Source organism: Varanus komodoensis, unplaced genomic scaffold (assembly GCF_004798865.1).
Source record: "Varanus komodoensis strain SLA01 unplaced genomic scaffold, ASM479886v1 scaffold21, whole genome shotgun sequence".
Lineage (NCBI taxonomy): Eukaryota > Metazoa > Chordata > Lepidosauria > Squamata > Varanidae > Varanus > Varanus komodoensis.
In genome coordinates this window covers 10,121,073-10,148,879 of record NW_025335589.1, presented here as the reverse complement: position 1 = coordinate 10,148,879, position 27,807 = coordinate 10,121,073, and the positions used below count along the sequence as shown (strand labels likewise).

Below are 27,807 nucleotides of genomic sequence, written 5' to 3'. Positions count from 1 at the left end.
AATGTTGAAAAGAAAGCCACTACCAAAAGAAACCCAAGACAAAGCCTGTCTGGAGTCCACAAAAAGGCATTTAGGAGATGCAGCAAACGTGGAAGAGTGTTCTCTCATCTGCTGAGACCAGAAAGGCATGTTTTGGCCTTGTGGCAAAATGCTTAGCGGGGTGCAAGATCAACAGTGCTTACTGTTCTGAGAACATCATCCACGCAGTGAAACATGGTGGCGTGGCATGCTGGTGGAGATGCTCCTCCTTGACCAGTACTGGGGAAATGGTTGGTATGGAGGCAAGGTGGAGAGAGCCAAATGGGGGGCAATTCTAAAGGGAAATTTGTTTCTGTTTGCAAGGAACCTGGGACCAGGATGAAGGATCACCCTCCAGCAGGATGAGGATCCAAAATGAACATCTAAACTAACACCTGAGTGGTTTAAAAACAAGAACCTGAATGCCTTCAAATGGCCTAGCAGAAGCCCAGTTTAGATCCAATTGAATATCTGTGCAAAGAGTTGAAGTCTCGGTTTACCAGTGGTCCCCAACAAAGCTGACAGAGCTTTGTCCTCTAAAGCTGTTTTGCCAGGAAGAATGGGCAAACTCAAAGGTGACAGACTTGCCGAAGAATACTTAAAGCTGTAATTGTTGCCAAAAGTGAAGCTGAACATTTCCCTACTCTGGGAGTGAATACTAACTGCCAATTGTGTTGTTTACCTATCATTTGTGCCACAATAAAACATTTTGACCTTCAGTGTTGAGTATCTTATGCAGATTAATGCCAATGTGTAGATTAAATCCATTTCCATTCCTCAAGCAAATGTGGAAAAGTCAAAGGGGGTAAATAATTCTGCAAGGCATTGTAACACTGATCACTTCTCACTATCTCTTGCACAAGCCTGAACAAAAAATGCACACATATCTTAAATATGTGGTTGTTAAATCACAAATAGTAAGCTGTGAAGTTATTCCATTCCGTTTTGCTCCTTCTTAGTTAGTGTCCACACCTTCTAACTACTTGGTGGGTTGTTCGCAGGAGGCTTGCCTTCCCAGTAGGTTTTTTTTATTTGAGGGGTACATCTACACCTTGAGATTCTCCGCAGTCCACTGCTACTTCACTCCTGTGTGTACGTGGTGCTGTTTTGGCTAAATAAGGTCCACACTCAGAAAATGTCTTTGCTATTAGTATATGAGAATTTCTGTTTGAGCAGCCTAGGTTCCACTTTGAACTCACCCATCTGGCCCTGAAAGCTCACAAATAATTTTACCTCTGACTTTCATTTAAATCTACTCAATAACACATAGATCTTCACAATCCACTTCCACTCATAAAGTACAAGAAAGGCAGTCAGGGTGCCCAAAGGTTCACCGTCTGGAATCAAGGCCAATACATGCCAATATACCAAAATGCTGATATGCTAATCTAATCGAATCCTGTGTGGGTGTTTGAGCTGGCTAGACTGGAGGAAGAACAAGGATGCAACCATTCCCCTGCATCCACATAACCCAATCCCACCCCTTTCACTACACTGAAGGGCAAAGCTCATTAGGGCTCTAAATAGCACAGCAGATTCTGCAGTGCATCTTCACCCTCCAGGGCACAGAAGGCGACTGGGATGTGATGGCTATGACTGAACAGGGATTCTATTAGTAGATGATTCCTCCAATTGGAGGCAGTGTCCAGGACAGCGCTGTATTCCTACTGAAGGGGAAGATTCATAGTCTGTGGGTGCCTATGTGAACCCACGCAAGGGCATTGCACCCACAATAGGACTAGGACCTTCTATTTATACACATGGCACAATTATTTGTTCCATTTATAAGAGACATTTTCATGCTGTTTAACGGAATAGAAGTGCCTCAAATATATGCATTTTTGCTATGTGCTGTGAAGTCATCTCTGATGTTACGGCGACCCACTGAGTTAATGCCTTCTAAAATGTCCTGCCTTTTACAGCCCTGCTCAGCTCTTATAAACTTAAAGCTGTGGCTTCCTGTTTGGAGTCAATCCATCTCATATTTGGATGTATATTGACATGTGCTCTAGAAACACAGTAGACTAGATAAATAATTCTCTGGAAAATTAAAGATACTTATCATTTTTTTAAACTATAGAGTGGAAAGACAAAACATCATTTGCATGCATGGAAATAATTTTTACATTACCATTTGCTGTTTGGATTGAGCATAATTGTAGGAGAAATAGCTTTGATACATTCTACAGAAATTCCTTTGTCAACATTTTAGTGTAATCGCTTTTGTAATCATATTATCTTGCATGCCTATATGCAATATTAAGAAAGAGATAAAGGGATTAAGAGATTGGAAGGAATAATGAAAAGCAATAGGCATGAAATTAGGAAAATATTGAGTACTGTGCACAATTATTTAAGAACTTAGAAGCTATGTATAGGCTTTCTTTGAAAATTCTCCCCTACTATTTTCATCATGTTCTTAACACTAAGAAGTTAATGGATTTCACTACTTGTATTATTTTAACTAGATAAAATCTGATTTCACCATCCTGGTATTCTCTCAGATGTGTTGGATTACAACTGGTATGCAGGCTCCAATGTTGTAGTCTAGCACATCTGGAAGGCACCAAGTTGGATTAATTATAAAGATGTTATCATAAAATTATAGCAATTAAGCAGTACTTCTTCCAGATTTCTCTGTACCAATAAATGTTCATGTTTCCAGGGAGCAGGTTTTTTAAAAAGTGCAATTGAGAACTGAACTTTCAGAATGTGCTGGTCTACTTCTTTTCTTCGGAGCAAGTGTTCCACCTGCCTAACGCTAAGCTGAAAGCTTATGGTTGCAACCTGGAATCTCACTGAACTTAATGAGACTTCTGAGAATTCAAATGATTGTATTGTCTATTGTATCAGTGCTTAATCCAGTTTCAAAACTCCATCAGTTAGCTAAAATGGAGTTAACTAATCTTCAATTTGTTTGCTTAGATCCATTTTTATTTCATTCCCCAGACACAATTTTTCTGTTCAAAAAGGTGGGATATAAATATAAAATCTCAGCAAACCATTAAGGAAGCACACTGCTGCCACCTAAAGTTCAAAACAAGTAGTGCTTCCCCTGAGAAGTAACTATTTTTTTAATGTATAGCTAAATTTTATATGAAGATGCTATTTTTACAAAGTGCAGCTTCATGGGGAATAGTGGACTATTTGAAGGAGAAAAGGGGTGGGGGTAACATAATCCTTCTAGTGCCTGCATCTTGAACCCTACAAGGAAAAAGCAAAACAAAAACAGATTGAAAATTGAGACGTTTTAGCAGTGGAAAGACTTAACCCTTTTCTCAACTGTAAATTGCCCTTTTCCAAAAATGCTTTTCTTTCAAAGCATATGCTGAGTTTAGTTATATGCATCTGCACTGACAGTTTAGTCAGATCCTTAGTTTCAGGAAACAATAGTCAAATAAGGAATTAATCTTTTCTGTCTTACTTCTGTCATTTCACATCTTCATCTAAGTAAGTTTCACCTCATCAAAAATTATGATGTACTAAAATTTAGTCTCAAACCTTGCAATGACATTAGTTTTTGCACTACTGACCAAAATGAAGTAAAGATTAGTTCTGTATAATTTCAAATAAAACTGTTTTTTTAACTATTAGATGCTTCAGTTGAATTATTTGTCTTACAGTAACATGAAGCTCATTGGCTTAGTGGAGTTTGGACTACCACTAACTTCTCATAGGATTGCTGTGATGATAAAATGGGGTAGTGCAATGGGGCTACATACACTGCCTTCAGCTCTTTAAAGGAATATACAAATGTAATAAACAAGAGTAAAATGAGGCTCTACTCCAAATTCTGTTGTATAACATGACTAAGATTGTCTCCATTAAGAGGAGCAACATTCTTTGCTGCCCACTGCAGTGCAGCTCCCTTCCAAAGGATATTTTATTGCATGTGTGTGCAACACAGGGCTTTCTGCAGAAACCTGAACACTCATTCCAGTTTGTCTTTGAAAACTGAAGTAAGCCACTATGTCCCAATGGTTTAAAACTTAAATTTGGTCCAATTTTAAGGTATTTTATGGCTGCAATTTTGTAAATGGCTATTTTAACAAACAAAAAATTCTAACCTAACTTGTTCTAAGCATCATGGATACCTGTCCACTTAATTTTCAGACCGTGCCATTTTCCATTAATGTTCATGCCATAATAGTGACTAATACTTTTGTCTTCTTCACAGTACCTTGCGTTAGTGTGCCCACTCTCCCTGGCAGAACTGCTCCAGTTCTTGACTGTGGACAGAAACAAATTTTCCTTTAGAATTGCCCTGCACTTGGCTCCACCCATCTTGCTGTTGGTGTTTCCCAGTAATGGGCAAGGAAAAGCATCCCCACAGCATGCTGCCGCCACCACGCTTCACTTTGGGGATGAGGTTCTCTAGCTCTATTGATTTTGCACCACACCAAGAAGTTTACTACTAGGCCAAAATGTTGCTTTGGTCTCAGAAGACCAGAGAACACTTTTCCACATTTGCTGCATTTCCTAGATGCCTTTTTGTGAACTCTGGACAGGGTTTGAACTGGGTTTCTTTTGGCACTGGCTCTCTTCACTACTCCATAAAGTCTAGCTTTTCAATGTGTAGATGAGTTGCCCTATGTGGACAGTTTCTCCTATCTGAGCTGCAGATCTCCCTGGCTGCTCGAGTTACCACGGGCTTCTTGGTTGCTTCTCAGTAATACACTCCTTGCCCAGTTACTGAGTTTTAATAGGCTGCTTTTCTGGGCAGAGTTGCAGTTAAGCCATATTCTTCAATTTTGTATAATAGATTTAATGAAGATCTAAGGAATGTTCATTGTCTTGTTTTTCAATATGCCAATTTGATGTCTATCCCAAACTAGTCGGAATCATTCCTTGATATTCATGATATGATTGTTAGATAGTTCAGTTAGATAGGCTGACAAACACTGGGGCTTTTCAGGAGGAGGTATTAATCTAAGATCACATGTCACTGGAATTGTACACAGGTGGACTCTACACATGTATTTACAGTAACTGATAAACTGGAAATGGTGGGACACTCCAGAACATATCTGGGCATGTCGTATCAGAAGGGGAGGTGAATGATCATGCAACCAGCAAATACCAGTTTTGTATCGTAAAATCTTGCATCTTCATAATTATGAACTTCTACATCCTGTGTAGTGGTAACAATGCCAATTAATCCATTTCAATTCCACATCATAACACAAACTCTGGAAAAGTCAAGGAGAGCACTTATACTAATAACTTAAGTCCAATTTTGATGTTAACCAGCACTTGCAACTGCTTCTTTGGGTCTGGCACTTCAAGTATTTTATATGTGAGAGGAGGAATCATGCAAATCATTCTAACTGTATGATTTCTTCCATTATGTTGTTCCACTCCCAAGGAATAACATTAAAGAACTTTTAATTAAATGTTATTTTTAACATTAAAGACTTTTTTCTTTCAGGGGTACAGCATGCAACCAACACACAAAAGGAATCAATTTCAATTCATCTTCAGTAACATAAATTGGTACTATTTGCTTTCAGTTTCAGAGTTTATTAATATGCACATTTTAATCAGCTAATTATTTAACTTGTTCAATGCCCCAGAAAAAGTACTGAAAATGCATATTCATTTAGTAACTCCTAAGCATTAAAAATGAATCACACCAATATTTTATACAGCAAGAATTTAATGTCAAAATGTCTGCATCCAGGTATTGAATTAAACACATGATATGAACATTAAAAACATGACAACAAGTAACAACAACAGTAAATTTAACAAATAGAGCATAACATAAACAGTGGATAAATTAACACAAAATATGTGTTAATAAAGCAAATATTTATCATGCAACTAAAATATGCAAAGAGATTTACAAGGATCACAATAGTATATAAGTTATTTATTTGGAGTTGAATTTGGAGTGAGCTTGGGTTTCTTTAAAAAAAATACCAGACAAGCATTCATAAAATACTATGCCAGATTCTTGCCAAGTGGAAATACGTTAGGAGCTTTATCTCTGCACAAAGTCAGTAAACATATGAGCAATCTGTAAAATATATATATTCAGCTCACCAAAACCAATTGTGTGGACCCGATTAAGACTAAAACGACATTATAATTTTAAAATAAATGTATACTATTTTCATTCAACTTTTTCTTTTGCTCAAAAAAATGAAGCCTGATTGGGGATATACAGACGCTGTCCAACATGGTTGCTGTTAGCAAGTGGAATCGATGGCGACAAGGGGTAGCTTGGGTAAGAATAGGGTCTTGATGTGTAAGATAGCACACTGGTAGTTCCAGAAGAAAGAGTAGCACTAATGGGGGAAATATTATTTACTGAACTTCGGCGGAAATTGTAGTCTGTTAAAAAAAAAATTACATGATAATTAGTTTGCACATGTGTGTAAAGAATGCACTTAATTTAGCAACAAAAATTGGTCAGCACACTATCTTCTGCGAATGGAAACTAGGTAATGAGGAATTTATGCTGCATATATCTAGCCTACTCATTCTTTGGTCCAAACACTTGCTACTGTAGATACTGGATATCAACACAATATTCCATGCAGTATCCAATAGCTTTTTTCCTTTTTAATGAAAAGTTGCTTCAGAAGTGGATATAAAATGGAAAAGATGAACACTTGCTTCCAAATATCTTGCAACTTTTCCTCTTAAAATGCATACAATAAAGATTAGAATGGAAATGCAAGAAAATACCAAGCACTGCCATCTATACTATTTATCTGCTATAAATTGCCTCCTTTTAATGTAACTTTTTTCTAAAAAGACACAAGTGTTTCATTGGGTATATTTAGTCAGACCCTCCTTAAATAATTTAGTAAAGTGTTTTTTTTTCCTTTACAGTTTTCAGCTACATCTTTAAATTTGCAGAAGCTTATCAAATTTATGTCACTGCCACAAGGAAATAAATGGTTTCTTAAACTTTTAAGCTTTTTTAAATCTTTGCCTTTAAGACTTGATGTACAAGTTAGAGACAAATGAATCTTCAAGAAAAGGAAAGTGGCAGTATTTATTAATTCCATCACTTAGCTAATATTTAGACAACACACTGTGTGTAAACCTGTCACTCTTAGAAAGCTATAGATTATCGCTACTGAGTAAATACTTGAATAACTACTTTAGCTTTAAAAAGGAGAGTTCAAAATACATTTATATTTTAATCTTTAACCTTTATCTTTACTGTTTAGTACAAAATTAAAGCTTATAATTGAACAATATAAATTCATAATTTCTCCAATGCTCAGGCATGCTTTCCAAGATAATGCAGTCCATATAAAACACATTCTTTTCTTTTTAAAAAACTATAAAAGGAATAGGATAATGCCTCCCTCCTACCTTCAGCCATCAGTGTACATTACAGCTGAGCTGGCATAATTGAATACCGGTGAATAAAATTAAGCACTTAACTGGCATAAAATCACTCTAATGTATACTAATGAATCAAAAGTTTTGCAAGTATAAAAAGTATGATGCATATATAACCATCTACCCAAAAAGGAGATAAAGATAACTCCAGGCAACATCAGAATATTGTGTCCATGAAATTTGGATGTTAGAATAAACATGTTAATTTTTCAAGATGCCATAAAGGTCTCAAGTTTTTGTTACAACAGACTAACAAAGATCTCTCTCCAAAATTAAACACAAAAGTTACTTGAAAAAGCATTTTTAGAAATCATTTAATTTGCATTTCTCTCCACAACCATGGTAAAGCAGATTATATGCATTCAAACTAGCTGAAATTAGTTTTTCAACATATATTTTCAGCTGAATAAATTAGAACACAGGCTTTGTTACTATTCTTGTAATTTTCTACCTATATAAATAGCAATAAGATGCTTGGTTATATGCACTAATATATCAAAGTCTCATTCAAACCTAAAAATAGAACATGAAACAAAAGAGAGGACTTGGAGATAAGTTTAAAATTGCATTCACAGGACATGACAAAAAGCACAATAATAAAATCTACAACAATTAACCTAAACTTAAATAGAAAACCAAAGAAATCAAAATAAAACAAACTCAAGAAAACAGACATAAAAAAGATTACAAATAATTTGGCAGAGCAAAAAGGCTAGCAAGCAGATAATACAAGAATTTTGTTACAAGGTACAGAAAGAATACACACAAATGAGAAATAAATGTCAAGATCAGTGTTTTCATAAGAAAAGCACTTCATCAAATGAGAGACCAAGGAGGAAAAAAAAAACCAAAAATAGGTAAAAGCAAGTCCACGCACGTGTGTAATGTATAAGTTTAAAAACAGTGCGCAGCACAAGGTTTCCCAACCTTTCTGGGTCTGCGGGCACATTCAGAATTTGAGTAATTGCTCTAAGGCACTACCTCAAATCGATAGAACACTGCTTTAGTGTCTACCAGTCCTATCAGTGAATCTTAGACTGCATCTTAATTATCCCTACAAGATACATCTTTTCTTTAATAAGGCACCTTCCAATTCAGCTACTTGCTGATGGTGCAACACAACTAATACTTCTTTTTAACCTTTTTTTTGGCCATGTCCAGGAGTTGCTTCTGTTTAGAAGCAATGTATTTAATATTCATTGATTTACAGACTGTTATATTTGCTTTATATATATTAATAAATGGAAGTAAAAATGGATTCTCAGCAACCATTTGACACCTAAAAGCCTGATATTACAAAACTGGAAACACTCACCTTCTCTGAAGCAATGGATTTAGAACCTTATACTTTCAATATATGAACAACTGGCAGATTGAAGCCTATGTGTAATTCCTGGAAAGCTGTATTCATTTCATACCAGTCCAGGTATATTGAAAAAGCAGAAACTTTTCAGGAGCACACAGTCTCCTTTTGCAGGTGCTGTAGGTGCCATTCTGAGAACTCTTGGTATATATAGCATGATTAATGGAAAACAAAGAGACTGAGCAGAATTGAGAAGAGATAAGCTGGCAGGCAAACAGAGCAAAATTAAGTATACTCATTTGCAAAACAAGAGTTCTTCATGCTTAAATAATACTATCTAAATTTAAATTGAGTATTTTAAAAATCATCATTGTCCTGTATTTATGGCAAACGTATGCATGGCATCTGAAAACAGTTTGGGCGGGGGGCAGAGAAAGGAAACAGCAGGTAGTATCTTACACTGCCACTGCACATTCATTATATCTACTGCACTAGAAAAATGGACCAGTTACACACAGGAACTAGTAGTTCCTGAAATAGTGAAAATGAATGGAAATATCCTTATTCTTACAAGAGAGTGTTAGACTTACTATTCTGTGATCGAACCCTGAAATTACATGCAACATTCATTCATAGTCAAAGTGACACAATCAGAGCACAGGTTACTATTTTTCTGCAAATGTCAATTTCATTCCCAAGGAAATACAAGGTATTTAAACTAATCATGAATTTGACCCATTTTTACTTCAGTTAAATTACTTACCTGTTTACTTTCGCCAAACTTTTCTACACAGGTCCAAGCTGGTAAGGTTATGTACCCTTTCTGCAAGCAGTGAAGACAGAACGTAACAATCTTCAAGGTGAGTTTAACCCCAGTAAAATGTATAGAATTCTGGGACTGACTTTCCTATTCCATATGCATTTCAGCTTCTTATGTGATTGTGTTAAGAGTACATGCACATACCTAAATTATTATTAAAAATACCAAATCATGCTGTGCCGGCATATAGCTTTGGAAAAAGGATATCCTCAGCTTTATTAGCAACTATTACAAAAACTCATTGTATAATATTACCTTGCGCTGGCACTACAAAATATACCTGCACAAATACACAACCTTAGACTGGAAGAATGTAGTGTTATTGCAGTACTAATCTCAGTAATATGTACAAAGTAGAAATGAAAATACAATCACCAGAGATACTGAATACTGCATCTTTAAATAGAATCCCCCACAAACCAGGATCACAGAAGAAAACTGCTCTTGAAATATGAAATATTTACAAAGTAAACAGAAGTCAGTGGCCCAGTTTTTTCCCTTTTTGGAGGGGTTGAAAAACTAATTGAAATTATCAGGGATTTGCAAAATGATTTAAGGGCACAATCTGATGCTCTGCTGCCCATAACCATTCAAACTCTGAGGATTATGAGCATCCTATACATGCAGTAGGAGCATAGAGGAAAAGAGATTGCAGATTTTGACTGAGAAGATAGGAAGGAGTATGAGGACAATTTGTATGCTGGCAGAGCCTGTCTCATCCCCATCCCTCAAAGCCTATCTCCAAGGAAGCACCTGAAGCCACAGCTGCTATGGTTCTTTCTGCTTTGATAGTAGAAATGAGGGCACTCTAACGCTGGGCTGGACCTCTGAAAAAAGTTTTAGAGCAATTTCTGAGGTTGAACCTGGACTTCTGAAAAATCCTATAACCATCTAGACTCTGCCTATTAACCAAAAGATTGCAATGCCCAGGTCTTGGCAAGTCAACACAGTACCCAGAAAGTACTGAAATTTTGATAAAGACAATTTAAACTAAACACCAAGTTATTTATCTGATGTTTCTTCCATCTGCTGGTTTTACAACCAGGACATAAATGTGGAAAGAGAGAGCCATCTAAAAATCAGGTACCAGCAATCCCTATTGTAAGTGAATAAACAAGCAAATGCTTTTTTCCCAGAACAGGTCAGGACAGCTAGGCTCCGTTTTAGCTCTGCTGAGCTGCCCTGCTTCAGAAAGGAGCATTATCATTCATTTCAGGTGTTTCACTCGACTGTTAGTTCCCATTATACTAGGAGTCCTTTCTGTTGCCAGTATCCTACTCGACCCCCCACCCTCATGCTTAGTGTGCACTGAAGCAGACATTATCAACTTAAATTCCAGCATTGTGCAAACAAACTTTGACTTCATGTGACAGGTCTTCACATCTTCTCCGTGTCCCCATACACAACCCCCAAATCTGCTCTGGAGGACCCCCAGTCTTCCAGAGAAAATTTGGGAGTGCATGAGGGATGCAGGGAGGAAGGAAAAAACCCTTTCTGTCAGCAGTGTCCATTCTACTGCTGTAAGGGCATGGTTAGATTCAAGCTGGGGGGGGGGGGGGGAATCAACACTTTAGTGTGAAGCGGAAGAAAAACTTAGTTTTCCAGTATCTCATATTACTCTAACAGGACTTTGTACTTCCATTTAAGTGCTTAAACTATGCAAGAACTATGTGAAACGGGCTCATAATCATAAGAGCAGACCAGTGCATGTGACTTTGTTTCCTAGGAGAAATACTATTGCTACCTATTCCTCAGAATAACATGCCAATCTCTGAATGTATTTTAAACATGCAAAGGTTAAAATGCAAAATAATTATTGTAAATTTGACAGGATTTACTCAACATTCGTCATCTTTGCAAAGCTGATAGTGAATACACAAAAGCAAGAATCAACTACTATAACAAAGGAACCAATTATATTGTTGGAGCACATCGGAATAGTCCAGTTTGTCAGAACAGAATCAACAGTGTCTTCAGGTCAAGAAACAAAATAAGGCATATTTTTATCAAGTGCATAAAAACAATTATTATTAACTGTTGCAACAGAGAGTGACAGCTACTTAGCACAGGTAGCTGTAACAGTAAATTTGCACAAATTCACATGGGATGTGCTCAGTTATTATCTACATACAAACTCCAGGAACAAGTAACAATGAAAGGATATTTGCACAAGAAATTCCTAGGTGCATCTAGTGAGCCATTGTTTGACCAAAATAATCTAACTGGACCTTAGTCAGGTCCAACAAAATATCCTTATATAATCCGTATGAGTTTATCTCCATTTGTATTTTGGTACACAAGTGTCATGTATGTCTTAAGGTATGTCTGAACCTTTTCCTGCTTTTGGGGTGCATTTGTGGAAAAGAAATGCAGTTTTAAATGCACTTCTGTCAGGATTTTATTGGTTACAAGTTCATTTTCAGTTTTCCATTTACTCTGATGATTGTACGTATCTGGGAATGGCTTTTTCATGAATGAAATGCGTGAAAGTGTGGTAAAGATTCACTCAGTGTCCCACTTTTCAGCTCTTCTGTGAAATTAACACAACCTGGGAATATTGGTAGAACACTTCCTGTTTAAACATCCATACAATTTCACTCCAAAACACTCAATTAGCACATGTAGCAAAAACTACAACATGGCTCAATACCTGATAGAACATCTGTCCCAAACTCACAGAATAATAGAGTTGGAAGGGGCCAGAAGCCCATCAGGTCCAATTCCCTGCTACTGCAGGTCACTAAGTTACACCATCCCATTTAGATGACTGTTCACTTTTTTACTATCTCCAGCAAGGGAGAGCCCACAACTCCCACAGGTAATAGATCTCATTATCATACTGCTCTGAAAGTCAGGAAGCTCTTCCTGGTGTCTAGTCTAAATATGGTTTAACTTGAGTCTGTTAGTCCGTATCCAGCACTCTGGAATGAACAAGAGATCTATCCAGCTTCTTCATCTGGAGACTTTATCCAATTGCTACTTTAAAGGTAGACTGAGAAAGAGGTGACAAGGGTCTTTTTGATGGTGTGCCTTCCACTGTGTAGTTGTCTCCCACTGTGGGTTCACTTAGTGCCAACACTGTCATCTTTACAATGTCAGGTTATAACGGCCCTCTGTTCCTCAGGCTTTAATGGTGTGTCTGCTATTTTAGCTGGGCCTTTTTAATGGAAATATTTTACATGTTAAACTTTTATATTTTGGCTATTAGAAGTTGTAGCTTTTTTAAATTTGCAAATTGGAATTTTACATTGTGTTTTATTGTATCATTTACATTTGATTAAATGTTGTGAACTGCCAAGAGTGCTTCAGCTTTAGGTGGTACAGAAATGAATTAAAACACAATACAGAGATATTGAAGTTTGATTGTGAGTATGATCTGCCTGCAATTTGTTTTAAGACAAGACACAATTATCACAAAAGAAAAAATCCATCATATGAGTTGAATACCTAGTTCAGTTTTCAGGGAATTATGCAGATATTAAGTTTGTATTAATTTGATATGTAGCTACAGAGATGATTTATTTCCCCTATTAACATTTTTACACTTATCCTGAAGAAAAAATAAGTCAAGAATTATGCCCACTAACTACAATTATTTTTCATATCCACCAATAACTGTGCGCACAGCCATGACCCCTGGCTTCCTAACTAATATCCCATGCATCCCACAGGACTATCAAAGTTAACAATTCCTGCTTATGCAGAAGGGCCTGTGAAAAGCCAATCAGTAACAAGCAAACCATGAATGAAGCCATTGCTGCCCAACAGCACAATTAGCATTTTAAATTGCAAGGTGGGGCAAAAGTCAGGGTTTAATATAAACAAAGGCATACAACATTTCTTGACAAGGTCTGATAACTGCCTCCATCCCAAGCACATGTTTAATATGCAAGCATTCATATTCATACAGCTTTTCTCACATACCCTGCAGCTGTTTCTTAGGCTATCAGAACCTGATTTTGCTCAGAGCAGAATACCTGGAAAGTCAACTACTAGACTGGGGACCTGGGAGATTCAGGTTCTAGTCTCCATTTGGCCACTTACTGGGCGACTGGGATCAGTTACTAGCTCTCAGCCTAACCTACCTCACAACGTTGTGAGTTGTGATAAAACTGGAGTGGAAAGCTATGTAAACTGCCTTGAGCTCCTTCTAAGAGGAAAAACAGATGGTATATAAATACAATGCAATAACCATGCTCCTCATATATCCTATTTGGTAGCAGTGTTAGTGGGAGTGAACAAGTACAAACTAGGAAGTTAAGGAAACTACAGGGGCCTGTACAGACAGCCTCTGAGGTCCATACACAGCCTGCAGAATATCTGTCAATTTTATTGCTGAACTTAAACTATTGTTACCAGAATAAACAAATGACAAAAAGTCATAATTCCCCTGTAAAAAACTGGAACTTGAATACATATTCATCATTCTCTTTACATAAGGAATTATCCATGATGCTAGGTGAAATGTTTGTGTAGAACTACATGAATTCAAATAACATGTGGCTGATTCCAATTTTACTTTCTTTCCAAAGATTCTTGGAGCTTTGGAACAGGGGGGTAAGCTGTTTGATTTTTTAACTTTGCAAGAAGTGCGGCAAGGCATTCAAGCTAAGGGACCTCACATTTTTCTATTTTTTTCCTGCTTAGGCACTTCTTTTTTTTTCTTTTCATGTTTCAATGCTTTGTAAAATCTGATTTTAGTGTGTGTGTGTGTATATATATATATATATATATATATATGAACACATGCAATACTATGTTATGCTTACATTATTAAGCAAGAGCCTACGTACATCTAAAAGTTTCAATTATACTATCTGATGTTAATATGTTACATGCATTTTATTTAGGCTGTTAATTCAATATATGAAAATTAAGGTACTTTACAGGGGTCTGCTTAAACATAGGTAAAACTTTTCTGAGGTGAGAATCAGCTAGGACAATGGAGGTGGGGCACAGTGGCTTGAGAAATATTGTCCCACCCACCCTCATGTCAATTTTAATACACCTCCTTATAAATTCATTGCAATAAATTACTGGGGGGGTAGAAAAAATATCTCAATTATCATCTATGCACAGAAAATTCAGTTTATGTTAGCTCTGCAGTAAAGGCTGCTTAATCCTTCATTCCTTTTCGAAACTATATGAAATCCAATTTCAAATAATAGCTTTCAATACGGACTGGCAAATAACCAGAATTAAATTCTAAACATTCACAACATCTGATTTGATAAATTACATAGATCTTACTTTAGTGTTACTTTAGAATGTTGTTTGTTATTCTGTTTTTAACCTGATTTTTTAAAAATACTGATGTGATGAGTTATGCAGCCTTGTACAAAGTAGAAAGATAACATATAAAACAGGAGACGGCAACCTTTTTACTGTTGAGAGGGGACCATATTGCCTTGCAGGTAATCAGCTGGGGGATACATATTGATGGTGGATAGCAGACAGGGCCAGAGCCAAAAGTTTGTGTGAAGGGGTTCATCTTTCTCTTTCTGCCATCACCTTTTCTCTATCCTACCATTCTGTCCTTCCAGTTTAGAAGGCTGCCAAAAGGGCAGATTGTTCTTGCTAGAAGTCTGAACTGATTACATGCAGACGTCTTTTGAATTAGACTGAGGAAAGCATGAAATCAGTCTGAGGGCTGCAAGTTGTCCACCCCTACATAAACATTTTTAAATACAAGAAAATTTAAACAGCAGCATTGTTTTTAAGTACTTGTCTAGTCGCCATAGGTGACAAGAAACTGACTACTAGTAAGCACATGGAATTCAATCATTTGAGTAAGTTGGAAAAGGACACAGCATGCAATTTCTGTGCCCAATATAGAAACCCAGTGTGTTGCCAGAAAAAAGATGTTCCCCTCTCTATACTAAGCATAGAAATACAGCAAGTTCTACAAAGGGGGAGAGCTCTCCTCACTACTATTAATCCCAGAAGGTTGGTAACCACTGTTGCAAGCTAGTAAGGCTTGTGGACTTAAGACTGTTCCAAATTTTGCTTTGCAAGCACATCTCTCAAGTACTGTGCATTCATCCTACAAGCCACAGAAAATGAGAAAATTGAGCATCTAGATATGTCCCTTCCGAGGCATCTTACAGTAGCATTCTTTCCTTTAAAAAGTGTTTGTTCCCCAAAACAGTTTTTCAGAGGAAAAAGTTCCCCTAACAGGAAAAGGTGTTACTTAAATGCAAACTGCCACTGCCTTTTCAATAAAATTAGGAGTCTCAATCTTTATTAAAAGACTTAAAGGCAAAGAATACAATGAATCCATGGATGGAAACAGGTAACAACCTTTCCAAAGCACCTTTAAAAATATTATAAATTTCCCAGGTTATACATTCACTGAAGTTTCAATTCTTTCCTCTGCTTTAACATGTTGTGGCTTGATTCCAACAGGGCTATCTTGAGGTGAATGAGACAATGTCTGTACACCTCACTGCAGAGAGAAAATACTGAAAAGTACCTCTGAAGTTAGTGAAGTTGCCTACCTGTAACTGATGTTCAAGTGGTCTTCTGTGCATTCACACATAAGGACTCTGCATCTGTGAAGGGCCTGTTTAACCATTTTGAAGGAGCCTCATGCCTTCCCTGCACAGCATATAAAGGCAGGTTTCCAGTGTTCGCAAGGCCAACTTATTGGCCTTCGAACTGGAGAAGAGGGGCCATTTCAAGCCCTGAACATAGCAACATGGTGGTGGTGATTGTTGTTGCCAGTCGCAAAGTCATGTCCAACCCATTGCGACCCCATGGACAACATTCCTCCAGGCCTTCCTGTCCTCCACCATCTGCCCAAGTTCACTTAAGCTCACACTGACTGCTTCAGTGACTCCATCTAACTACCTCATTCTCTGCCGTCCCCTTCTTCTTTTGCCATCAATTGTTCCCAGTATTAGGCTCTTCCCCAGTGAGCCCTTCCTTCTCATTAGGTGACCAAAATATTTGAGTTTCATCTTCAGGATCTGGCCTTCTAAAGAGCAGCCAGGGTTGATCTCCTCTAGGACTGACCAGTTTGATCAGCTTGCAGTCCAAGGGACTTGCAGGAGTCTTCTCCAACACCAAAATTCAAAGGCCTCAATTCTTTGGCGCTCAGCCTTCCTTATGGTCCAACTTTCACAGCCATACATTGCAACTGGGAAAACCACAGCCTTGCCTATACGCACTTTTGTTGGCAGGGTGATGTCTCTGCTTTTTAGTGTGCTGTCTAGATTTGCCATAGCTTTCCTCCCCAGGAGCAAGCGTCTTTTAATGTCTTGGCTGCAGTCCCTGTCTGCGATGACCTTGGAGCCCAGGAGAATAAAATCTGTCACTACCTCCATTTCTTCCCCGTCTATTTGCCAGGAAGTGAGAGGACTGCATGCCATGATCTTAGTTTTCTTAATGTTGAGTTTCAAGCCAACTTTTGCACTCTTCTCCTTCACCCGCATCAAGAGGCTCTTTAGTTCCTCTTCACTTTCTGCCATTAGAGTGGTATCATCTGCATTATCTGAGGTTGTTGATATTTCTCCCAGCAATCTTAATTCCGATTTGTGATTCATCTAGCCCCCCCTTTCTCATGATGCACTCTGTATATAAGTTAAATAGGCGGGGCAACAGTATACAGCCTGGCCGAACTCCTTTCTCAATTTTGAACAGTTCTCACTGTTGCTTCTTGACCCGCATACAGGTTTCTCAAGAGACAAATAAGATGGTCTGGTACACTCATCTCTTTAAGAACTTGCCACAATTTGTTGTGATCCACACAATCAAAAGCTTTAGCACAGTCATTGAAGCAGAAGTAAATGTTTTTCTGGAACTCCCCAGCTTTCTCCATGATCCAGCGTATGTTGGCAATTTGATCTCTAGTTCCTTTCTTGCATTTCTTTTTCTTTGGGATGGTTTTAGTTGCTACCTCTTGTACAATGTTGCGAAACTCCGTCCATAGTTCTTCAGGCACTCTATCAGATCTAATTCCTTAAATCTATTTGTCACCTCCACTGTATATTTATAAGGGATATGCTCTAGGTCATCCTGAGTGGCCTAATGCTTTTCCCTACTTTCTTCAACTTAAGCCTAAATTTTGCAATGAGAAACTCATGATCTGAGCCAGTCAGCTCCTGGTCTTGTTTTTACTGACTGTATAGAGCTTCTCCATCTCTGGCTGCAAAGCACATAGTCAATCTGATTTTGTGTTGACCATCTGGTGAGGTCCATGTGTAGAGTCATCTCTTGGGTTGTTGGAAAAGAGTGTTTGCCATTACTAGCATGTTCTCTTGATAAAATTCTGCCGGCCTTTGGCCTGCTTCATTTTGTACTCCAAGGCCAAACTTGCCTGTTATTCCAATTATCTTTTGCCTTCCTACTTCAGCATTCCAATCCCCCATGATGATATCATTTTTGGTGTTAATTCTAGGTGTTTTAGAACTTCATAAAACTGGTCAACTTCAGCCTCTTCAGCATCAGTGGTTGGGGCATAGACTGGACAGTACCAAAAGCAACATGGTACAGATGCAAAAAGGTAGAAAGAGCATCAACACCAATGTGAGGTCGATGGGTGGGTTGTGTGAACACACAACTTACTCAAAGAATGCAGTTACAGGTAACCAACTTCACTTTCTTCTTTCTGGTCTGCGCATCACAAATATGGGTGACCAGCAAGTGTACCTTGGATGGAGGAGAGACATCAGTGTAAGCAAAGGACTGCCCAGAGGATTGCTCAGCCAAAAAAGCAGTCTTGTCAGATGCAAGTGAGGTGGTAGTGTCGCATGAAGGCTGATGAAGCGGCCCATGCTGCTGCTCCACATGTGTGTTCTATGATATACCGACATGCAGTGCCATGGATGCCATCGTTGCTCTGATAGTGTGTGCTTTTGGTTTTTCTGGGAGCTCTAGTCCAGTTAGTTCGTAAGCCAGCTTGATGATTTCTACAATGCAAAGGCTAACCTCTGTGGTGTTACGGGTTTGCCTTTTGACCTTTCTCCATGAGAGACAAATAGTCTATGGATTGGCAGCATAGTTTGGTATGAGACCAACAGAAAGCTAGGGCCTTCAGACTGTCAAGCTTATGGAGCGCCCTTATTTGCACGGCTGGATGGCATCAGAAAGAATGGTCATATCTTGGTTTACGTAGAAACATGAAACAACCTCAGGCAGGAAGGACTGGATGGATCAGAGAACATTTTTATCTTTATAGAAAATAAGGAATGGGTGGGGCAATCTGGAGAGCAAACAGTTCACTGGCCCATCTCGCTTAAGTGATCTGTACTAACAATGCAAACTTCCAGGAGAGAAGGTGGACATCAATAGTGGCTAAAGGTTCAAAGGGTGGTCTTGTTAGGACTTGCAAGACCACTGAGAGGTTCCATCCTGGTTCGATCAGTCAGGAACTAGGTTAAAAACCTTTGAATGACCCATGGAATTCCAAGATGGTAGTTAAATATAGCCTAATGGAAGTCAGTTTCAAACCCTGGATGATGGAGGAAGGTAAAGACCGATGGACGGAGACTGTAGTCAGCTTGAATCCTTGGTCTCAGGAGAAGCACTTGAATTTCTCCCATTTAGTTCCGTATGATTGTCTGGTGGTTGGCTTTAAAGCAGCACCAAAGATTAACTGTATCTTGGGTCACAGGGGAGCTTTCCTATCCACTCACTGATTCTCCATGTTGTTAGCTGGAGGGTCTCAACATCTGGGTGTAGGATTACTCCTCAGTCCTGTTAGATTTTGTCTCATTGGGAGTCTGGTGAAAATCTGAATGGAGAGATGCAGAAGGTCTGCAAACCAAGTCTGTTGAGGCTACTATGGTGTCCGCAGAAAGCAGCTGGCCAGGTCTCATCAAATCTTGGCCAGTACTCTCATGATGAGAGGGAATAGAGGGAACAGATTTTTAAAAGTCCTGTTCCAATGCACAACAAATGCATCTTCCATGGAACTCTTGCCAATCCTCACTTAGCAGCTATGTCTGCACTGTGCACTGCTTGGTGTAGCAAAGGGATCTATGGACAGTGCCCTCCAGGTTCAAAGAGGTGCTTTACAATGCCTGGGTATAACTCCCATTTGTGGGTCGTGTTTAACCTTCTGCTTAGTCTGTCGGCTATCTTGTAAATACTGGCTAAGTGGACTGCTATGATAGTGATGTTCCAAGCTCCAGTTCAAAATTTGTCTTGTGAGGAAAGTGGGGAAGACAGAATACACTCCGCCCTGCTTCTTTAGATGTCCGCATCTCATGCTTGAGAAAGCTTGCCCTATTCTTCCCCACCTGTCTGACAAAGACTTGGCAGTATGGCCAAGAATTTACTGTGATCCTCACCCAATCAAAACAGACAGAATGCCTATCAGAAGAGGGCATTTTTGTGCCGCAGTACACACATTTTTGAAACACTGTCCCAAGTGCCATGGGGGCAGGGAAAGAAATTTTAATGGTAACAAAATAGAAATTTCTGAGGGAAACCAATGAGGGTTTTTTCTTTAACAAAATGGATAAGGTTTAGGTAAAAGTACAGAAAATAGATTTTTTTGAGGAAATCTATGAAAATAAGGTAAAGATTCTAGAAGTCATGAGGTAAAGCTAGGAACAGAATGAATCCAAGGGACCCAAAACTGCAGTCAAAAACAAACTGGGGAAAATGGTGGGAGCCCTGCCAAAACACCTAGCAAGGAAATATTTCTGACAACAGGTCCCACACAGGGACAAAGCTCTTATGTGTGATGCACAGAAACCACAAAAAACTATTGTGGAAATACCTACTCGGAAACAGAATTGCCTACTAAACTCTAGGGCCAATAATGTACTTACTTGGTTTTGAAAGATTTTGCTAAATGATAAAGACAAGAAACCAGAGCAACATTAACTACAAAGTTTTGAAAACTTACCCAAATGCAGTAGCGCAAACTGTGCTGCTAATTCTTTTGCATCCTCTACTGTTGTGCAGAGTTTGTCTGGCATAAAATAACTCTGAGATCCATTTGCAACAGAAGGAATAACAATCTTATATACTAGCAATACCTTTCCATCTTGACTTGTAGTTGAATATAAATAATACTCTGGCGGTGCCCAGTTATTTTTGTTGCAGTAATAATCTAACTGCATTGCTGCAGAACTAAAATAACTAGATTTTAATGAGTACATACTAATTGGAGTAAGCTTTGTTCCTGGAAAAAATGGGTAAGTACACCTTTCAATTTCAGGAGGACTTGGACTATGCTGTCCATTAAGGCGACCTGGAAGATTTGCTGGCTTTGCTAGCGATTTTTGATGGCTATCTTCTTTGCTTGTGAAGACTAGAAGACTGTCAGAATTGGGACTAATTTGACCATTAAGATGTTGTCTCCAAGTGCTTTCTTTGTTTACTGGTTTGGCTAGTGTTACCTCAATGCTAGCTCCGTCAATACATTTCCCATTCATAACTGACATAGCAGCAACTGCATCATCTCTGTTGAAAAAATGAACAAAAGCATAATCTCGAAGTTTCTTTACACGCTCAACAGCTCCAGGCTTAAATTTATTAAATTCAGCCTTAATTGTTTCTTCTGTAGTTGAAATCATCAAGTTTCTAACATACAACACTTTGACTCTCTGCATTGTTTCTTCGTCAACTTCTTTTTCTGGATCTGCCCAATCTACTTGAATTGTATGGCCCCATAACTGGAATGTTCCTATAAAAAAAGATGTAACAGTATTCTTCAGTTTCCATTCCTATTTTATTTATAGCAATATCTCTGACTGGCCATTCTATGTTCAAGCACACATCCAAGGTTTACATTAAAAACAATCCAAAGGAAACTCTAAGAATGGGATTTTAAAAAGACTGAATAGTTCTAACTTCCATCCAGGTTAAATACCTGCCAAACTAAAAACAGCTTGTATCCTAAGATAACTTAAGAAATCTGTTGAAGGTAAGTTTACTATCTTTTTCTCTCAACTGGAGTCCCTCAAAAGGCCTTTCCAAAGCTTATGGGAGTTTTTCCTAAGTTCTCCCTTACAGGACACCTATCCCATATTGTTCAGAGACCCATGCTTTCCCTCCAGAGAAGTATTTTGGGGGTACAATTTGCTGCAAGGAGGAGAATGGGATAGGAAATTTCCCTTCCATAAGATTTGGGATCCATGCCAATTTTTCAGAAAGGAACTAAATACCATCAAGGATGAGCCACAGTGGACAAGAATTTGGGAGCAAACATGCTTGTTTCTATAAACTGGCAATGTCATGCAAACCCATGTAGCAGAGGATTGTTTGAAGGTTAGACAACATTCATCCTATGGCATGTTTTAAGATTATCTAAGGCAGTGCCGGTCAGGGGGGAGGGGCTTGCCTGCTTGCCACAGACTGGAGCAAGGGCTGGCTGTGCTCCACCACCTCTTCTTCAGTTGGCATCACATTTTCAGGGGGTGTACCAGTGCCACCAGGGAGGCCAGGGGGTGGGGGTGGGGAGGGATAGCTCAGTGGGAGCCAGCTGGGAGCCACACCGTGCTGATTTCAGTATTTTGTATTTTTGCTGGCATTTTTTGTCACTCAGTTTCTCATTGAAAATTTTCATTTTTTGGTATTTGGAAACTAATACAGAGAATACTGTATGGTGCTTTTTGTTTCTGCCTTAGTGGTCACTGAGGTGGCTTTCCTGGTTTCACTCATCCCCAGCTGTGGAAAGGTTGAAAACAACTGATCTAAGGGTTTCTAGTCCTCAAATAACCTTTTCCACTGGTTTTGCACAACAAAGACTATAACAAGCTGGAAACCGAGGAGCACCCAACACAGAGCAACAGGCCCCACACGTAAATTAAGCCACAGTGGGCTGTTACTTCATATGAACTATTTCAGTATGTTGCCATGGAAACCAAAAAGTTAGCTAACTGCTATTCTTGGAGATTGCTGGGAATCTAAATGTCAGAGTGTAAAGACCTTTTTCCTCCCCAACTAAGGATAATGTAATCTAGATGCCTTCTAGTAAACAGAAAGTGAAAGTTAACAAAAAGCTGAGTTTGGAACTCTTTAAACATTTTAAGATGCTGGTGGTCTCTCTAAGATTTCTACTATCAAAACACAAGATTTTGGCTGTTAAGAGGATTTAAACTGCATGACTAGTTTGTTCTGTGTTCAACTAATATATTTGCAAATGCAGTCAAACCTCAACTTTTGCAGGGTTAACTTTCATGGATAACTTCTCATGAGTTTGCCATCAGTAATTAACTGGGATATTGGGGGGGTGGGGTAGGGGAGGGAGTTTTGTAGCCTCTGGCCTACTTCTCCACAGATAGCTGGAGTGGAACGCTCCTCTTCCTTGCCACCACTATGGCCAGCCCTGAACCACCCTCCCATGGGCTGGGCAGGGCAAACGCTGCCTCGGAACTGGGTGTACAGCCACACACAAGGCTTGCAATGGAGGATGAGCTCCCCTGAAACAGGCTGCACTCCAGAAGGTCAGATCTTGTTCTGAGCTGAAGGTTATTCAAATTATGAAAGATGTAATTGCAATGCAGCTACCAGTACATGTATGGTCAACAGAATTAAGAGTTAAGGTTCAGTGGGGGGCTACATATATTTGCCATTTTTCCACTTTCACAGGTGTCCTGTGCTCCTAACCCCCACAAATATGGAGGGAGGAGCAACTGTAAATTACAAGGCAATTAAAATATGCTTACACACTGATACAATCAACCAAAACCCCAACTTGATTATTACCAAAAACTAACAGTTGAAGATTAAACAATACTGATTTTTGGTCAGGGTTACACTTGTAGGGATGCAATGCCTAAAAGATTTAAGACACTAAGGTACTGAACTAACTTGAAATACTTAACTCATACATATAGATAAAAATAACAAACATCTATCAATTTTTCAGTCTTTCACTTATGTTTACTTAATAAAGGAATGGGGGAAAATGTGTAAACCTAAGTGACATTGCATATATCTATTTTTCAGTGTGAATTTGCATTTATAATCTGCAGCACACATTGGCTTCCAAAAATGTGTACATTCAGCAAAACGATTTGCACATAATACTACAAACAACTTTGCTGCTTTACTAAGAAAAATACCATCCAAAACAGGTTTGATGGTGGGAACCCAAGATTACAGGATCCAGATATACAAACCTAATAGTGCCTTACTCACGAAGACTTGCAGCTGGAAAATGTCACCAATAGTGTTAGGGAACAGGAGAGAACACAGTTATGCAACCAGCAAGGGCCAGTTTGTTTGGAGTTTTTACTAACTTTCATGCCTCAATAAAAGTACTGCACAAATTCAGTGCTAAGTATCTTGTATACATCAACTCATAACACTGCCAATTAAATTCATTTCAGTCCCTGGTTGTAACACCAAATGTGGCAAACTCAAGGAATTTGGGGGTAGCGGGGAGTATCAAGGCACTCTATATAGCAGTGTGTTAACTATTATCAAATTGTCTACTGATTAGATCACACTGCAAGGCAAAGGCTGAAGTACAATGAAATGATGTAAGCAAGGTATTTATTTCTGCTTGTTCAGCAAGTTTGCACCTGTCCATAATAATGAAGGGCAAGGCTATACTACAATGCATATAATCCTTATCATAATTAGAAAAGATGAAGATTACTAGGAAAGATGAAGTCAGGAAGTATGACATAACAAAGGTTAGGGTTAATTGTAACAATGGAAATGGCACCATACAAAACTTCCAGGTCATGCTTTCATTGTCAATCATCCAGCACTTTAATCTATCTTATTATGGTACTGAGCACAGTAAGTGACTGTGCCTGCAACTGCCTTTACATAAATTTGAGATTTATTCTTTGATGTAAAGTTAGTTCATTCAAGAATTAGACCGTCAAAAATTCACCTGCCTGGCCCACCACCCTCAGGGAAATGCAGTTTTAAAGGCCTCTGGAATTATATCTTGTTTCCCAAAACAAGAAGCATCAGAACACAGAGTAGGAAGTTGTGTGCTGTTTTTGAAGTGGTTAATACATTTTATATATCAGCTATTTAGGGAATCACCATGCCACATTTATTTTTAATAGCCTCTGATTTTATTGAACTGATTTTTTTCAGATTGCTTCAGATTTTTGTAGTTCATGCATTGTATTTTTCTTAGTTTTATTTGTACAACACCTTGGGTAAAACAGAGTATCAATAAAAAATACTGAACAAAAACAATGCAAAAGTTTGTCTCTCACTCAGCTTACATAAGCCTCTTTACAAACTGCCATAAATTATAGTGAGTCTATTCACGCATAATGGCAAATCATCGTTTAATTAAATGCACAAGTGAGAGAGCAAGCAAGTGTACTGCCTCCTGCACACTCTTCACTTCCACTTTACATCAACAAGTTATGATAGGTCAGGTTATAGGATGTTACTTTGATGTAACATTAGGTTGTTTCAGAGCAAAACAACCCAGCATTTAACAATAAGCATACGTTAACAGCTGGTTTGTTTAGCCCCTAAGCAACTGGGTACTCCAAATTCACATAACTTAAAATTGGGTGAGGCACAGCTTTATGATTAAAAACAAGAATGAACTAAATGCACACAGGAAGTGATGCACTTGCTCACGCCAGCTCAGGCACAGCAAATTGTGGCTAAATAACCCATGGTTTGCCATTATGTGGAAACCAGGTCAGTATAATTTAGAAGGTTTCCCCAACAAAGAAGTATCTTCTTTGTGTATGTGCTTACTCCATATCCACATTTATAACCTGCATCTATTATCTTAGTTTTGTCTCCCAAGCAACATTTTAACATGCTGAAATCAGTCAGTGCTGGGTTTGCTATATACTGAAATAAACAAGTAGCTCACCACACAATGTGTATCAATTTGTGAATACTTGATCTCATCAGAAGGAACACAAAAATAGATCCCCAGTTACATATGAAACCACGAATCCACTTACCTAGCAGGACTCAAACTTATATTTCTACTTGAGTATGTTGATACTATCAGATATGACAGCAGCCTATCACCATATTTAAACCCAGATCTGATTTAATCTGCTTGAAATTTGGGCAGGGAGATAGATATAAACAGCAAACAGGTGGGGAAAAACGAGAGTGGGACTGCAGATCAACAATTGCCAGGGATGGTCTACCACTTCCTGACCATCTTCCTCTTAATCATACCCACCCACTCTCTGCTTTTTTACACAAGTATCTGCCACATCTATCCTGACCCTTAAAGCACAGATCTAGGAATGAGGTAGTCAACAAGAACATGATTAAACTTTATATGGAAAAAAATATTTACCAGGAATCAATTTTCTCCTTGCCATAGCTGCAGCTCTGTGAGACTCATATTCTACGAAAGCAAAACCACGATTCTTTGTCTTGTCAGTTGCACTTGGATATACAATAACGTCTACTACACCTTCGGTGACTTTTTTCATTTCATCTAAGATCTCCTCTTTCTTCTTTTCCTTTGGAATAGCTCCAATAAAGAGTCTACAGTTATCCAAACTTACACAGACACCAATAAATTTTCCAGGACGAATCTCATAATTATTAAGGATCCTAATAGCAAGTTGAGCTTCTTCTTTGGTTGTATACATTACAAAAGCATATCCGCGATTCTCGCCACTAAATTCCATCATCAGTCTGAATTCATAGATCTTCCCAGCTCTTTCAAAAACAGGAACTAATTCATCCTCATACATATCCCGAGGAATTTTTCCTACAAAAACTTCACAGCCTCGGGGTGGTGGCGGACCTTCCCAACCTTAAAGAAATTGTTCAGTACCACATTGTGGCAAGATACTTGTCAGTAAAAATAGCATATATTATATTACTATTACTAAAATTTTGCTTCTGTATAAATCAGGAACTTTGCAACTTGTCATTTACTACATATTACATAAACTGGTTAAATACCTGTGGCATTTATTAGACAGTCTAATAGCTTTGTCTCTCTGACTAAGCCCTATTCTGTATTTTTCAAATAAAAATGCATTAACATTTAAGAAAAGATCTGCTAAATCCAATTCAACTTATTTCTAAATATGTATGGTCCAGATCACAAAATAAAATTAACGGGCATCAACCAGAATAAATCAGTGTAGATCTTAATCTTAGATGGGATGTAAAGAAGTATAAAGCTTAGTAAAACAAACATACAAACACCTAGCCTCTTACCTTGGAAAATTAACTGGAGTCCCCCATCAGTGTTAGATATATCTACACTGCATGCCTTGCTTTTTCCTGTTTTCTTTAATGTTCTTCCATACAGCCTACCCAAACATTAACAATTCAAGAAACAGATCAGGCTGATATTTTATGGTTTACTTTCTTACCCGGTGGAGGTCCACCAAATTTTCGTTGCCCATTTTCTTGAACCATGTTGTAGCCAGTCTTTTCCATAAGAGCCAGTAAGGCAGCTTCATTCTGAGTACCAGTTCTAACTTTGCTGCAACCATTTATTACATCTGTGTGATCTTCATTCATTGCTGTAGTGTCTTCAGAAAACATATTAATAAAGTTAGAAAGCAACACCTTGCACACTGTAGCTTTTTATATAAAGATCACATATATGAAGACACTTTTAACACTTGTTTTAGTAGTTATTGATATTCACGCCACTTGCTTTGTACACTGTGTGCGCCTGTCTTGTATATTATCCAATTGGATTTCATGTTGCATACTGGATTTAATAGTTTTATTCTACTAATGATTTTATCTATTTATGTTGATTGTTTTTATTCTCATTGTGAGCTTGAGTAGCCCTTGGGCTATGGGAAAGCATACAAATGAAATCATTAAAATTTATAAATAACCTAATTTACTATCCAGGAAAATTCATGATTATATATTAGCAAAAATTTCACAGATCAAGTTTTAAGTTTAAAAAATTATTTATTTGATATACAGTATTGTACATGAAAAGCATGGCTTATTCCCAACTTGAATTCCCAAAAGAAATAGATTACCAGTTTGCACTGTATTCACTCAAACTAATAATTAAAATTCTTTAAGCTGTTTGCATTAAATTTAAAAGGGCACATTCAAAATTACTTTATACAAATGTCCATGTGCAGTGAACTGTATGCTTTAAAAATGCTTAAATAAACTGTTAAATGTGCTCACTAATTGCGATTATTTTAATTATTATCTGGTGGACATTTTCTGCATTCAGAATGTAAGAGAAATGTGGGTTTTCCAGATTCCACTCCAAGCTGTACATCAGTTTAACAAGTTTTATATTTAATGCAACTTAAAAGTGCACCCTGTTAATGGTAAATGCTAAATAATTATCTCTTTAAAATAGTTTAGATTCAGACCTTGATCTCAATGCCAGGGATCCTCTTGAAATAGCAAGAGACACTTTTCAACAACTGCTCCTTCTCCCTGCAGC

The 27,807-nt window shown here is 38.1% G+C and overlaps 1 protein-coding gene across 1 annotated transcript; it reads right to left on the bottom strand.

Annotated features, from left to right (window-relative positions):
* Nucleotides 1-6,154: 6,154 nt before the first annotated feature.
* Nucleotides 6,155-26,900, bottom strand: RBM46 (RNA binding motif protein 46). The gene is made up of 4 exons (XM_044430836.1): nucleotides 26,750-26,900; nucleotides 25,711-26,178; nucleotides 20,359-21,141; nucleotides 6,155-6,354 (listed from the first exon to the last, which is right to left on the bottom strand). The coding sequence occupies exons 1-4, from the start codon at nucleotides 26,898-26,900 to the stop codon at nucleotides 6,155-6,157; spliced, it is 1,602 nt and encodes a 533-aa protein (XP_044286771.1).
* Between the last annotated feature and the right edge of the window lie 907 nt (nucleotides 26,901-27,807).

Excerpts from the sequence above, each read along its gene's own strand:
- RBM46 (XM_044430836.1), bottom strand. The coding sequence starts at position 26,900 with ATGAATGAAGATCACACAGATGTAATAAATGGTTGCAGCAAAGTTAGA. Across the intron at positions 21,142-25,710 it reads AAGGAGAAAATTGATTCCTG|GAACATTCCAGTTATGGGGC; the intron begins GTAAATATTTTT and ends CTTTTTTTATAG. Across the intron at positions 6,355-20,358 it reads GTTTGCGCTACTGCATTTGG|ACTACAATTTCCGCCGAAGT; the intron begins GTAAGTTTTCAA and ends TTTTTTTAACAG.